Consider the following 15,371-nt stretch of genomic DNA (forward strand, 5'->3'; position numbering starts at 1 on the left):
ATTATTTTTAAAAATTAGTTCTCATGCGAAGTTTACCTTGGAGTTTAAATGTTATTTATAAGTTTTTACAAACAATTTCCACGTCTGATTGAAAGCTCGGCAAACCCAGGATAGCCGATGTTTCTTACCCGGCAAATATCGCAATCGCGAGAATAAATTGATTCAGTGAATAAAGTTCGTCTCCAAGTTTTGTGGTTAAAGAAAACAGTACCACCGGTAGTGCAAGTTAACTGCCGTTCCAAGAACTTCCTCTTACGTAGTTGTAGACATTTTTATCATTGTCAGTGAAGAAACGCGTACCGCGAAGTTGTAGAAATGTGCAACTAATCCTAATAAGCAATCGGCCAAATTAGTAAAGGCGATGTGAAAAATCATCGACACTATTAGAGAATTGTTAGAGCAAATGATCTATGATCTCGTGATCGCTATGTCGTGCGACGGTACTTAACGTCTGGCTGTTTTAGTTTTTCTCAAGCTCGTAAAAGATGATTGCACACAGTGGTTACAAAATGAAGAAAGAACTGATGCAATGAACTGAGAATATTTCTGTCCGTTGCATTGCTTTTGCAAGTTTCACAAACGGAATTTTATTATAATCTCCCGTAATTGCTAATTGTTTTCTAATCCGGCGGAAATGTAAACTATTAATAATAATCAATGTATATGAGGATGTACAGGATGTCCCAGAAAAAGTGTTAGAGCCGAAAAGGGGTGATTCTGAACAACAATTTCCTTTAGTAAAATGCAAAGTGAGCCATGGTTTTTAAATTATTAACAAAAAACACTGACCAATGAGAGTACGTGTAGAGTTCGCGCCCAACTACGGATAGGTTGACTCGAATCGTGACGCTTAGCCGTGGTTTAGCGCGAACTATACACGTGCTCTTATTGATCAGTGTTGTTCATTAATAATTGAAGAACCATGCCTCACTTTACATTTTGGCGAAGAGAACTGTTGTTCAGAAACACTTAGAATCATCTCTTTTCGGCTCTAACACTTTTTCTGGGGCACCCTGTATTAGAAACATATTTCGAATCTATAGAAGGCTTGGTACGAAAAATCCAAGCAATAGGAAAAGCTGAAGATAGACTTTTAATTTTATAGGATGCTTACTCACGCCTTGGAACATCATAACTTTGTAAGACGTAGTCGAATATTAACGAAAAACTTACAAAGTAAATTCTTGAACTGTGTTTACTTATTAAAAAATATAATGCAAATTGAATGAAAAAAACACTGCGAATCAAGCCTTGGGTTAGCTTCCAAACATAGAAAACCATTGTTACTGGGAAAAATATTTTTCAATCGTACTATTTTTTCGTAGTAGACCACCCAACTTCGATGATTACATTGCATATGGTAAATTGTATAAAGAAGTTAATGATGATCGCGAGCACCGTGGGTACGGATGGCTCGCACAAGCCTCGAATACTAATTTTGCTCAGCCGTGAAACGAATAAATTCGCTGCTGCACATTCTCCGATATTCTATCTCGTAATTGCTCTACCTTTATCGCGACACAAGAAATTCTTTGCAAGATGTGACGCGACGTTTCGCATTATTTCATTTTTAATCTCCTACACATTTTTTTACAAATACGTAACACTGCAATGAACCGGATTCTACTGTAGATCATGAAATGGATCAGATCAGTTCACTTATAATACGTTTTTATTTAAACGAATAGATAAATTAGCTGAGATTCTTATGGAACGAATCAAACGTGCGCTTCGAAACAGAAACGAATAGTCGCAATCGAGTGCAATCGTTTCGGCCGTTTTGCCAGTTGCAAAACAAAAGTGAAAATAGATGAAGGAATGTTACGGCGATCAAGAGACTCCGAGCCCCGAGCGATTGAGTGTAGGACGATTTCCTAAGACGCACGCACCAGAGGCCATCGTACGATCACGACCGCGGAAGGTTTTCAAGGTTAAAAGTGGTCCACCTTGCAGATCATTTTTACTGACGCTGTCTGACCGAGCGAGTCCTTTTTCTACAAGCGAAAGTACGCGAGCCTTGATTCATCCTTATGCGCAAAGAAAATTTTCAACCCCTTATCTTTCATATCTCATATTTAACAACCATAATAATAAATGAGAACCCTTATTGTTTTTCAAAATACAATAAATCATTCGAAATTATCAAATTGCAAAATCATTCTCGTGTACTATTATATCAATAAAGAATTGAAGAGATAAAACAAGATACGTGATTGAACCTGTTGAACAACTCGTTCTCGTAAGAAGTTTTTAATGAAGAAACCAATAAATTATGTTATGCGAATGATAATTGTTGTTGAATCACCGTGTGTACCAAGTTGAAATGAAGTAATCTTAATCAGACTGGCCGTATTCTCTTTCGCAAAGTGGCGTCAAGTATTACAGAACTGTGAGAATCGAAGAACGAGAGGAACTGCAATATTTGTAAAATGTGTAACGTACATGTAAGTCTTTGTTTCAGCGTCCAATACATCGTGGAGGTCATTGAACGCATAAAACTGTCAAGGTCCACAGGAGGGTTTCACAAGGGACGCAAGAAAAAGACTAAGAGAAAGAACGCCTACGTTATTATAGAGACCTTGGTTACTTCCGTCTTCTGGTTTAGACCAAATCGTTTAAATTGTTCGATGACGCGTCTTCGTATAAATCCCTAGAGACCTGTTCCTCGACAAAATTTTCCATTCACCCAAAGAGCATCGAAATTTCGTGATTGTTTCGCTAGCCGATAAAAAACAATTAATCTTCAACGATTCCAGGAATCATAAAGCTAGACTACGTCTTATAAGAAAATTGGACTAGTTTCATTAGTCTTTTTACTATATAGAAACATTAACAAGATAATTGATTTGTCGTAATAGCATTTGATCATTAATCCGTTAATTAAAATTCTAGTAAACGAATGGAAGATTTTTAATACTAATAGCTTCGGATGGACCGTTTCAGTCTAGATTTATCCTGGCATTAAGTTAGCATTAAGGTCCTGGGCGAACATCTGACGCACTTTTTGTTCATTCATATTAAACAGAGAGATTGATACAACTTTTGATAAACTAATCTCGACTCCCGAAAAACACATAAAATCTTCTATAGACGTCGATGATTTATTTTGAACCGCAGACCAGATTAGATTCATTTGCAATTCTTTTCCTATGCAAATATTCTACGATTTGTTTACTATAGTACTACAATGCTTATTTACAATTATTTTTTGCGTCGCACGCACTCACGCTTAATTATGAAATATCGTTTTGCAAATCATCTTAAAGAAAGTGCGCGTTGCAATCGGAAATTAAAGGAATCACTGCATAATTACTGAAGACCGGTAAATAAATGTTTCATTCATTCATAATGATCTTTACGATTTACTGAATCTAATTACGTCGTTACGTCAATAACATGCCTCGAACATTCTGGCGAGACAAAGAAAAGACATCGATGCAAACGGAAGTATCGATTTATGCAGACGGAAATATCGATATCGATTTTATTTTTAAAAACAATCTTTTTATAATTCTAGTTGTATACATAGTAGTCTTTTAGCTGAAAAGGCTAAACGGATTTCATCCAGGAGCTTTCCGAGCCTATCCAGTACGGAGAAATAAATAAATTATTTTTGTACGGTTTAAATAAATAAATTATTTTTGAGAAACATTTGAACGAACGTTTGGCCAATATTCTTATGAATACCTCCAGAGATACTCGAATGACCCGTAGAGTCTTCAAGACGTTATTCGAATTCCACACATTGACATGGTGACGTAAGCCATTGCTCTCCGAAAAACAGTATCGACGTTCCGTTATTTTACCTTGGCGATTTTTTAATATATCAGAAATTCGACTATTCGGCTTTTGACTTCTTTCCTATCATTCACATCGTAAATGAAAACGAAATAGCTAGTAGTAACTGATGATTAAGACACATTATCTCGATGCCACTATTACTCGATTCGTCGAGTAGTATGTGTATGTATGTAAAGTATGCATAATTTACTATTGACATGATCAGAGGAATGTACCCATCAAGAAGTGCTACATCATGAGCAACATACCCCGAAATTTCGTTTAACGTGTTTAAAAAAAGAAAAGAAAGAAAAGATTTTTATTACACATTAATTAATACAGTAAACAATGTCCCGTGATTTTCTTAAATATGGAAGCACCGTGCACTCATGCATTTGTTTGCTTACGCAATTTTAAAAATACATTCGTTTGAAAAAAACGACTGTACATATCATTCGTCTACCAAAATAAAGAGTCGCAGTTTTAACTCGTTTTTTCCCAGCACCTTGGAATTGTGCAATCGGTAATTTTATTCAAACGTCGGGATGCACGGTTCAAACGAAAAACAAAGAATGCAGGCAAATCGATGGTAACCTCGTAACTGTTGTACACTAAACGTTCAATATTCATCATCTAGGCAAGAATAACTTGGATGGCAAACTGAAGAATATACGCCCCGCACTACAGATATCAACCCTTCAGAAGCACGACGAAAATCTCCAACTAAACATCGCTGTTGAACTCAATGAACGTTCTAATTAAATCGCACACTCAGAAACTTTTCTTCAACGTTTCCAGCTAAACGTCCTCGTTGGCTTGTCACTTGGATCTATGTATGTTTGGTAAAGGGGTTACTGTAGCGGTTTTGCGAACTGCATCAATGCAACCGAGGATCCATAGGGATAAGCAGCCTGACTAAATCGACCCTTGGACAGTCGAGAACCATCGGCAAGCAGAGAAGAGAAACATCGACTTCTATCGAATTGGAGATTGGTGGGATCGGTGTTGTGTGAACCAGCAGCGGTGGGCAACGTGCACGCACAAGTGTCACGAGCCTTATGCCGATATAAAACACGGTTTTCATGCCGGGACCCTCAGTTTCCTCCAAGGTGGCCAAGCACGAAGGTGCTCTCTGAGGCAGACAGGAGTAGAAGCAAAAATTGTGCACGATTATACCCCTCAGTTCCTTGAACCCTCGTCAACTGATCGACCAACCGGTTGCTTAAGCGATTTTTCAGTGATTTCTGACTTTTCACCGTTAGTTCGCGAACCACGGTACGTACTTGACATGATTTCATTTTAATTAAAAGTCGAAAGAACTTTGCCAAAAGATAAAGTAGATTTTATAGACTTGTCTGTAAGGAAACATAGAACAATTTTCCATACGTGGCTTTCTGTATTACTTTGATTTTATATAAACAATCTACCTGTATCTCACATCTGCACATACTACTACTGATAACGCAAACGTACACGATTAAAGATAATCGCATTTTTCATTCTTTATCACAACGCAGAACTCGTGTGTGATCATAGAAAAATTCACAGTTATATAAAATGAATTCCTCGACTTTGCAAAGTTTATAAAAAATTTTCCTCAGTTTAGTAAACCATGAACAATTTCTCTTTCACGTATCACGTAAAATATAGGAAACGAGTTTGGAATTATTTGGCGAGGAAAAGTAACGATAGAAAAATTATGATATTCGCGATGCGTATTGCGCAAAACTCTAATTACTTCTAAGCGCCAGCATTATTTTCATAATCTAGGCTGTCGTGCAATTTCCAGATTACTGTAATTAGTGCACTACCGTCCCTTGTTTCACCAGTGATAATTCTTAGATTAGAATCTGCTGTGATACACTTTCGCAATTCGCGATCATGCACATTGGACTGCCAATTTATGTACAAAACGAAACATCAGAAAGTAGAATTTGAATAATTTTTTTCACATCATTTGCACTTTTAACTCTTCGATAAATACATCAAATCCATAATCAAGTGATAATTAAATCGGCTAACTCTTGATTCAACCTCCAGTTTTATTTTGCACTAAAATTTCCGAACGGGAGTCAACTAATCTGTGTAATCAAAGATTAGAAATAAATTCATTCACGAATTTAATGCAGTTCTTGCTCGTTGTATTAACTATCTATTCAATTGCAACGCAAAGTGTAAAAATCACTTTTTCACAACTTGTCTCGAAAATAAGTTAGCCAAATTCAAGTTTAACGATTATCTGTATTTAACACCTCGAGTTTCGACTTGTATTTCTTACCGTGATGCAACTTGTTCCTCCTACACTTAGTCTATCAATTGATAAAATGAATTTTCCATTAACATGAGAAGACAATAGTTTACTTAAGAACTTTTAACAAAGATACACAGTCGACTGTTAGATTGAATGCACTTCTTCAGGGAAGGAATGTCGGTACAATATTTCAGTTGCATCACGTGAAACATTCATAATTTTCTCAAGTTCCTGGGATCCTGATTTGAATTCAGAGAGACGCGTTTCTCAGGAACAGGATGATAAAAATGAGAACAAAGGAAAGGTTCCGAGAGCGGGTCTCAAGGCAAAACCTTGTAACGATATTTTTTCCTATGCATTATCGAACACAAGTGTTTGTTATTTATCGAGTATTGCTTCTCGTTCTCGTCGGACGACTTGAACGCGGTAAATATACGAACATTAATCGGTACGTGCGTTGAAATTAAGTTTTCGAACAGTCTCCTCAATTCCTCTTGTTGCACCAATTGAATTCGAATAGTTCTATTATCATCCTTTTTCAACGAGTTGGTATGCATATATTGTTCCTACGAAAACCATCTGTACACACCCTTGTTTTATCCATGAAGGAATACTGCAAATTTCTACTTCTATTTATTTTATTCTGCCTCTTATTCAAGTCGAACAAAACCTAATTGAAATATTAAAACATTTATTTTCTCAAGTTATTACCGAGCATCGATGTTATCGAACTTCAACAAGGTCACTACAAAACGGTATGCGGAAAATTGAATGCAGTAGGAAAAATGTTAATTAATATTTACAGACACTCGACTTTCACTCAGTAAATGACAAATTACTGACCCTGTGTAATTCTCAATATAATTCGAAGAAACAGATTCCCGAGTAGAAAAGCAAACAGACATGACAAGACAAATCACTTGATGACAATAATCCATCGCAAGGTTCTGTGCACATTTCGTCGCTGAGGAATTTTCTCGTCAAACTTTGAGCTCATCGATGCCACTTTAAATTACCACCATGATTTACGACTCACTTCTTCAGTTTATTTTCTCAAGCTTTACAATGATCAATCAGATTTAAATTAAATTTACCTCTTCATCTCTTATGCAAAGCAAAATATTTATAGTGTTCTGTGAAGAATGAATTTTTATTATTCCTTAGTTATATCATAATTTGCATTTCAGCTTTTGACGTTCAGTATCCTCGCGTTTTATAAGCATTTTCTACATTGCTTGAATTTACGACAATATGTCGTACGAATAAAGCGTCCAGTTTGTACAACAGGTACAATGAAAGATACGTGTTAAGTTTTCTGAGCATCGAACGGTTGTGCAAATAATAATAGTAGCAGTTGCAACATTACGTCAAACGACTTAGTCCACCGTGAATTTATGGGATACTTTGCGTAACATCGGAGAACGCGGGACACATCGGTAATTCTTTTATTCGAACCGGATGAATCGGTGCAAAAGTTCCTCCTACCGGTTCTCCTAACAGCATTCCGAGATGTTGACAAAACGCTTGCATCCTCGAGTACTTAATAACTCAAACCGCAAAATGCAAGACTCGTAGCGAAACGGAAGATAATATTGCGACTTGAATTGAACAAATTATTAGAGAATCTGGAAGTTTCGAATCCAGTCTAAACGAACTAGAAATTAACTAACGTATTAGATAATATTAATGAAGAAACGTTGAAGCGCCTCGAATTCATTTAGCAAACAGGAAAATCGACGGTGCCGGAAAAAAAGTTTGGATAGACGTCATCGAATTTTGCGGAGGAGTAAAACAGGATTGCGAGATATAGTGACTGTCATAAAATTAACCGGTATTCTTTTTTCTTGGTACGGAAACGGGTTCCGCAATATTCGATTAGATCACTGCTCCTCAGAAACGAATCGTAAAACAATTTTTTTAGGTAATTCGCGGAGAAGTCCCGAAATTTCTCGAATCGACGGGAAAATGCGAAATAAGAACGTTTATCCATGTTTGCCACTGAGGAGTCTGGTATTTAAACAGGCGAAAAGTTGATCGACCAGTTCCCACGCGATCTTGTATGAGTTGAGTCAGACAAAATCCGAAGTTTGCTTGGCTTACTTGGGGAAACTCGAAATGATTTTGTTCGGTGAAATCGAAAGGAAAAGTGAAGGCATAGAAATGCAAATAATTTTATCGAATTAAATTATAACTGGATTTAATGCATTCATAAAAGAATTGAATGTGCAAAAATATGAATATATTCCACGCGCTGCAAATATGAAGAATGAATGCTTCCACGATATACATCAAATTTCCTTAAGTAACCATCGTAAACATTTTATCTTCCATAGAAATTTGCAATCCGATCATGACATTCAATAATGAATAAATATTATACTGAATGGAGAATTGTTTACAGCAGAGGAAATAATGTTGTATCAAAAACGTGACGGACTCTTAATTAACAATGCGAAGAAATAAATTTACGTGACTATCGGTCAAACGACTACATGAAGGATGATCTTAATCGACACGAAATGTGTTACGTAATATTGATCTTTTTGTGACGAACCGTTTACTTATCAGTTCACGACGTTCGATTAAATCGTATTGTTTAACGAAAGTTGCACTTGATCGATTGTGTAAGCGTGCTTTCGCTGACACACCGCAACGATAACGTAAGAGATTTCACGTGGAAGTAATTTATTCAATTACCTACAGACTAGTTCTCCTTACTTAGAATTCGAAGAAATTAAGGATCTACATAAATCCTAATACATATATCTTCAGTCATTCATCTTAGCAATCTTGACTTCAAATGTCAACTTCGGTGCAAATATCAAATGAAGTTTTATAAGATCGTAGTTGAAATATTTTTCACCTTCTGTAATTTCGCACCGACACCAAAGCAGTCTCTTCTACTACTCTAATTGACAAGTAATACCAATTTATTAGAGCAGATTACGGCACGTGTAACAGAGCGATGATTCAGCCGTATTTCAAAGTGCATCACGTGCAACGCGTGTCACAGGCAAGAGGTTCACGCGTAATACACGTATACTTTCCTAATGAGTATTCGGTTAACGGTGACACACATGTAATTTCGGTTTACCGGGAAATTTCCGACGCGATACGTTGCTATCATTCAGATTGTTCGAGAAAATCCTTGTGAAAGAACAGATAGATTGCAACCTTCCGGATCAACTGTGAACGCTGGTTCACAGATTCCCAAACCGTAGTACGCACGTGACAAGTTTCCATCCACGAACCGGCCTCGACAAATCTAAGTTTCACCGCTTTGATCGCGTAAACATTGTTCCAGTTAACATTAGAACTGACAATCAAAATGATTACTTTTCATTTTCTGTAGCATATGACGTTTGCCTTAAACAACGGTATCAGTTGAGAAATATTTAATTTCTGTACTTCGAAAGTTAAATCTCTGTAATTATTAATAACACGTTGATCCTCGTATTAATTATGTAAATTTGAATGGGTTTTCAGATGACGCAGATCGTGCGAACAATATACGATGGTTACCGGGACCTAATGGACAATAAGAGCGATCCGAGGGTGAACGACTGGCTGCTAATGAGCAGCCCGTTTCCGACCCTGGCTATATGCTTGTCCTACGTCTACTTCGTCAAAGTCCTCGGCCCGAAACTCATGGAGAATCGCAAACCGTTCGATCTCAGGAGGGTCTTGATATATTATAATCTCTTTCAAGTGATATTCTCCACGTGGCTGTTCTACGAGGTACGCGAATTTGATTAAATACTATCTGTGACATCCTACGCGGAGGCATCAGAGATTTCACTGGAAGAAACAATTGGAATTCGAAGTTATTTGATTTATTCGTTCTCTGTAATTGATAGTCGGTGATGTCCGGTTGGGGAGGTCATTATTCTTTCCAATGCCAACCGGTGGACTATTCGAATGATCCTCTGGCAGTTCGAATGACACACGGCTGCTGGTGGTACTACTTCTCGAAATTCACCGAGTTCCTGGATACAATCTTCTTCGTACTAAGGAAGAAGAATGATCACATCTCGACGTTGCACGTAATACACCACGGGTGCATGCCGATGTCCGTTTGGTTCGGTGTCAAATTCACTCCTGGTAAATATTCTTTTGTCTCGAAACATAACTACTGATTTTTATGCATAATCATTCACTGCTATCATCATTTAAACTACGCAATATACATCCTTTTAATATTTTGCATATTTTTTATACGTGGCAAGCATTCTTTACATTTTTATAAAACTGTCGGTCTGTTAAAATACAGCAAGAGTTGAATACGTAATGCTTCGCGTCTACCTGAACGAAATTTTAAAATTGGGATGGCCTGGAAATCAAAAGGCCACTCATCTAAATTTCAGATTTCAAAAAGTGACCTTCGTTCTATGAATATGAGAAAAGTCTTTCTCTTTGTCATACTTCCTCGACTTATGCGAACGATTGTGCATTCCAGCTTTATGATTCAATAATTGGATACAAATCTTCTCCATTGCATAATCGCGGAAGACGTTCACGCATTGCATAATATCTTGTTTGAAAAGATTCTGGTCTAGCGCAGATAGAAGACGTTTGTTTTCTTCTGCTTAACTTTACTTCTCGAGCCCTTCGATCAGTTTTCTTCTATTTCGATGACGTAAAACGTTATTACGAAGGTAAAATCGTAACGCGATCGACTTTCGTTTCTGCAGGCGGCCACAGCACGTTCTTCGGACTGTTGAACACGTTCGTGCACATCATCATGTATTCGTACTACCTTCTGTCCGCCCTGGGACCCAAAGTGCAACCGTACCTCTGGTGGAAGAAGTACCTGACCACTCTGCAGATGGTCCAGTTCATCCTGGTGATGATCCACGCGTTCCAGCTTCTCTTCATCGACTGCAATTACCCGAAGGCGTTCGTCTGGTGGATAGGCATGCACGCGGTCATGTTCTATTTCCTGTTCCGCAACTTCTACAACGAGGCATACAGAAAGAAAAAATCGTCGATGATGTTGAAGAAGAAGGAAGAGAAGAAACTGCAATTGGACGAATCCAAGAAGCAAAACGATGTCAAAGAGAACGGAGTGATCTACGCGAACCAGTACAAAATGGCCACCGGTTACATATCGGACAGTGGTCTCAGAAATCGCGTGTTCATTGACAACCGAGGCTTCCAGAATTAGGTCGGCTCCGAGTCTTAGTCTACGTCAAGATACTTGTAATATATTCGTGACGATATATGCTTCTGCGTGTAACGTTCACGCGGTAGCTACGATTTCATCTAATCAACTTGATTCATTTCATTGTCCTGCGCAGAGGATTCTACGTTTCATATCTTCCAGACTTTCCGCGTATGCTTAGGCGCCGAGTGTGTAGATGTATGCTCGTTAAGTAAGTGTATGCACAGGTGAGTGAAGTATAGAATATAAGCGGCGAGTTGGGGTCGCGAGGGTTGCCAAATTTTCTCTCAGATTCGTTGAGACTTTATTAGAATTAGGGATGTAGCCGGGGTGTTTCTTTTCGTTGCGGCCGCAACGTCCTCATTGCTCAAACCACTAAACATAACGTGTTCCCGGCTTGAAACCTCGTCAAGGAGATTAGGTAGATATCTCCTAACCAGTTCTTCTTATATGATTCGCGGTGACTTGCCCGGTCGGGAGAGCTACTAAAGTAATTACGTTGTATGTTAGATTTAAATGATCGCGGGTAACCGACGGAAGTGGATCGATTCTTCACGCGTTTGGAATTATTATCGTTCGAAGAAAGATAGGGCATTACGTGTATGTGTAAATTTTGCTAGTACCGTTTCGCAATGAGCGCGTAGAAGAAACTGCAAAAAAATGCGGTTGTTCTTAGTTACCATACATAATTTATATGGTGCAATATACATATTACCCTCTGGCAGTAATTCTGTGATAGTTATCGGTTGGTACGCAGGCTCATTTGCAACTATTTTGTAATAGGCGTTTAGAAAAATTCTTCAAGGAACGTGTTGCCCCGATTCGAGAAATGCAGTTCTGATCCAATGCAGCGTACATACAGCACATAGAATAACAAATGACTTTGTACAATGCAGACAGTTTGTTGTAAACAAAAGTGTATTTATTTTACCATTAAACGTAAGATTTTTACTGAACCTCGCGTATTCGTTCGTCCTAAAATCCCACGTCCTTAAGTAAAATGTATATTTAATAAAATGATTTAATTCATTGTAAATAATTTATTTAGGAATGTGCTCTTTATAATAACATCACGATTGGCATACATATAATTCATTTGACACATATCTTCGTTCCCTGCATCTCCCATTTAGGTACACGGTTTCATTCATTTGATCGAGGTATTCTATTTCTAAGATACGCAAGTATTTCCTCTGTCGATTTTGCTAAGATAGCTTGCCTTGGTTGCTTGAAGCAATTTCCAGATAAAGCTAGATCCCTAAATAAGACTTGCATCAAAATTGACGTTCAGTGGACGTGGAGTTATTCGGTATACCTTAGATGCTTTAAGTTCCCAAGCTCCGGTGGAACTAGTCCAATGTTGTTATTAGCGAGATTCAGTATCGCGAGTCTTTGCAATTTTTGTAAAGACGATACATCGATATCGTTAATCATATTATCGTTTGCCCTTAATACCTCTAAAGAGGTAACATCGTAAACGGATTCTGGTATTTCTTTATACCTAAACAATAAAATAATATCATCGTCTAACGCTAAATTATATGACATGCGAATGCGAATGATACCTGTTGAACGAGATGTCAAGCTCTTTCAGAAATTGAAGCGAGCCGAGGGTGGGAGGTAGCGAGTCCAAAAGATTCCTGCTTAAATCTAAAGCTTGCAGATATTTATAATTTTCACCGATCCAGTCAGGTATACATGTTAATTGATTAGACATTAATTTCAAATCAGCGACTCTCGCGATTATAGACAATCGATCGGGTAAATTAGACAGTTTGTTTCTGCTTAAATCCACGGTACTGACGTCAGCTTTACACGCGTTCTCCAACACTTCCTCCGGCAATTCAGTGAGATTCTTCCCAGCCAAACTTAACAACTTTGTACTTTGCATCGTATATCTGATCAATTTAATTAATTAATTATTATACGTGAATTTCAATTACATTTTGATCACACGTACTTGTCTGGATAATTATTTGTACTAGTGTCCGATACCACATGTTCTGCATTTAAATTTGTACTTTTAACGTCCTGACGTACATGTTTCAAAATTCGTGACGTTCCGCATCGTATAATATCGGCTCTAACATTTTTCACGTTATTCCCGTCAATCACAAATTGTTTCAGATTAGGTAATACACCAATTTCACTTGGTATTCTATAAATTGAATATCTCAGAAACGATTCTTTCAAAATAGAATGATAATCGTGTACGTAGTATACGTACAGATTTATTTTGTTGTGTGATAAATCGAATATTTCTAGAGACACCAGTTTTATTATTTCCTCTGGTATTGTCTCAATTCGATTGCCACCTAATGTCAAAGATTTTAATTGACCCACACCTTCTAAACAAGACATATCGAGTTCCTATAAGGTGTGAATTATTTTTAGTATAACAAAATATCTTCGATTATTATATGTTAAGCAAGTTTCTCCTCTACATAATAGTACGCACAGGAATTTTATTATCAGCCAAATATAGTACTCTTAACAATGTACAACCAGACATATCAGGGAACGTTGTTAACTGATTCGATTGCAACATCACTGTTTCTACCTTTCTCAAGTCACCCATAGGTGGTAATTCTTCCAACTGATTATTACTTGCATCTAATTTTTGCAATGCTGTTATAAAAAATATTGCAGGAAGAAACATTATGAAACTTTTCCGTATTTCCAAAGGAATCATTTGAAAATTATACCTCTCATGTTAGTCAAATCAGGTGGCAGTTCTTTCAACATATTGTGACTCAAATCCAAAGATTTCAATCGTACCAAATACCCCATCCCGATTGGTAATTCAACCAAGTTGTTATGCGATAAATTCTAGATAGAATATTTCGATGAATTAAATATGTACTACTGAATATCTAACTCGTTATCGCAACTTACTAAGTCAGTTAACATTACAAAATCACCGACTGCAGGATCGAGTTCTTTTATACAATTATTTTTCAAGTTTAGCTCGTTCAATTCACTCAGCTTATAAAATTCATAGGGTAACTTCTCTAATTTATTGTGCGATAGACTCAACAGTTTCAACTTTTTTAAATTTCCTATTTCAGTAGGCAACTCTTGTAACAAGTTATTGTGTAACTAGAAATTATACAATTTTGTTACACATCCCATTGCCCGGAGTCGCGGGTCTACGCACAAATTCTACTTACATATAATTTAGTTAACTCTGTTAAAGACTCTATTTTCGAATCGATTGTCGTTAAACTGTTACAACTTAAATTTAGAACTTTAAGAGGCTCTTGTTCCCACCACCGTTCATTCTCGTGTACGTAATCCAGTTCGAAATGTAAATCTTTTAGTTCGTCTTCGGTTAAATCATTTATATTCCATACTCCGTTCGGTACTATAACAGGTTTCGTTAATCGTAGCTTGTAACGAAGTACAGTTATGACTAGCTACGATTCTGCATGGAACATGTCATGGATTTGCTCTGTGACTTACCACGATGCACATATGTAATCTCGTATGACACCACAAATATTGCTTGTTCTATTACTCACAATCTAACATGCAAAGCTATGAATTAAAATACCAAAAAAAAAAATAACGAATAGAACTAAATGGGACGCATGTATGCTCTTTATTCAACGATTCGGATGACGTGCTGTACATGGGTGCAAAAATAAATGGAACGATTATAAAATAAGTACAGTAAACGATTATAAAATACAATAAACGATTCGCAGCTAACGATGACGATGAAAAGAAAATGAAACACAGTAGAAAATTCGTCTGGAACAGACATGCAAATTATCTCAAGCATCCGAGCGATGATGTCTAACTGACATTTAATCTCATTTTTTACGTAATGCGAATACCCGTGAACAATCCTCTCGACGAGAGGTCCAAATTTCCAGTTTTTCTCGCCGATAAAATGATATCTTCGGATAACTCGGCGTTATCGTCATTTTTTGTTCTTCTTTTGAATACTGCCAAGTGATTGATTCTCTTTTTAGCGCCACTCATGTTGCGTTTATTGCGCACATTTTAAAATTGTTTACTGATTGTTATCCTCGATACCGGATGACTCAATAATAAAGGCTCTCCCCTTTCCTCTCTTTCTACACATAACGAGTAACGACAGTGAATAACGAAGTATGGATAGGAAACGAAACTCTTTCTCAAGGCTGATTTCATAATTCTCGTACAAGTGCTGCA

General features: G+C 37.2%; 2 protein-coding genes across 3 annotated transcripts; one reads left to right on the forward strand and one right to left on the reverse strand.

Moving 5' to 3' along the window:
• The first annotated feature begins 4,841 nt into the window (after nt 1-4,841).
• On the forward strand, nt 4,842-12,148 carry LOC108627146 (elongation of very long chain fatty acids protein AAEL008004). Its single transcript, XM_018028236.2, has 4 exons — nt 4,842-5,055; nt 9,518-9,769; nt 9,889-10,132; nt 10,723-12,148. The coding sequence occupies exons 2-4, from the start codon at nt 9,518-9,520 to the stop codon at nt 11,193-11,195; spliced, it is 969 nt and encodes a 322-aa protein (XP_017883725.1). The 5' UTR covers nt 4,842-5,055; the 3' UTR covers nt 11,196-12,148.
• On the reverse strand, nt 11,938-15,274 carry LOC108627145 (leucine-rich repeat-containing protein 40). 2 transcript variants are annotated; one of them, XR_001916711.2, is made up of 12 exons: nt 15,032-15,274; nt 14,363-14,556; nt 14,088-14,291; nt 13,898-14,021; nt 13,651-13,820; nt 13,420-13,562; nt 13,153-13,350; nt 12,758-13,090; nt 12,508-12,693; nt 12,278-12,450; nt 12,124-12,182; nt 11,938-12,029 (listed from the first exon to the last, which is right to left on the reverse strand). XR_001916711.2 is itself a non-coding variant. In XM_018028234.2 (10 exons), the coding sequence occupies exons 1-10, from the start codon at nt 15,177-15,179 to the stop codon at nt 12,336-12,338; spliced, it is 1,815 nt and encodes a 604-aa protein (XP_017883723.1). In that variant the 5' UTR covers nt 15,180-15,274; the 3' UTR covers nt 12,218-12,335. The 2 variants fall into 2 exon arrangements, 1 of the variants encoding a protein (XP_017883723.1); XM_018028234.2 differs by lacking the exons at nt 11,938-12,029; nt 12,124-12,182 and having other exon boundaries at nt 12,218-12,450.
• Between the last annotated feature and the right edge of the window lie 97 nt (nt 15,275-15,371).

The sequence above is a fragment of the Ceratina calcarata genome, unplaced genomic scaffold, assembly GCF_001652005.2.
Source record: "Ceratina calcarata isolate Rehan_Ccalc_2016 unplaced genomic scaffold, ASM165200v1 scaffold44, whole genome shotgun sequence".
In the NCBI taxonomy this organism is placed as follows: domain Eukaryota; kingdom Metazoa; phylum Arthropoda; class Insecta; order Hymenoptera; family Apidae; genus Ceratina; species Ceratina calcarata.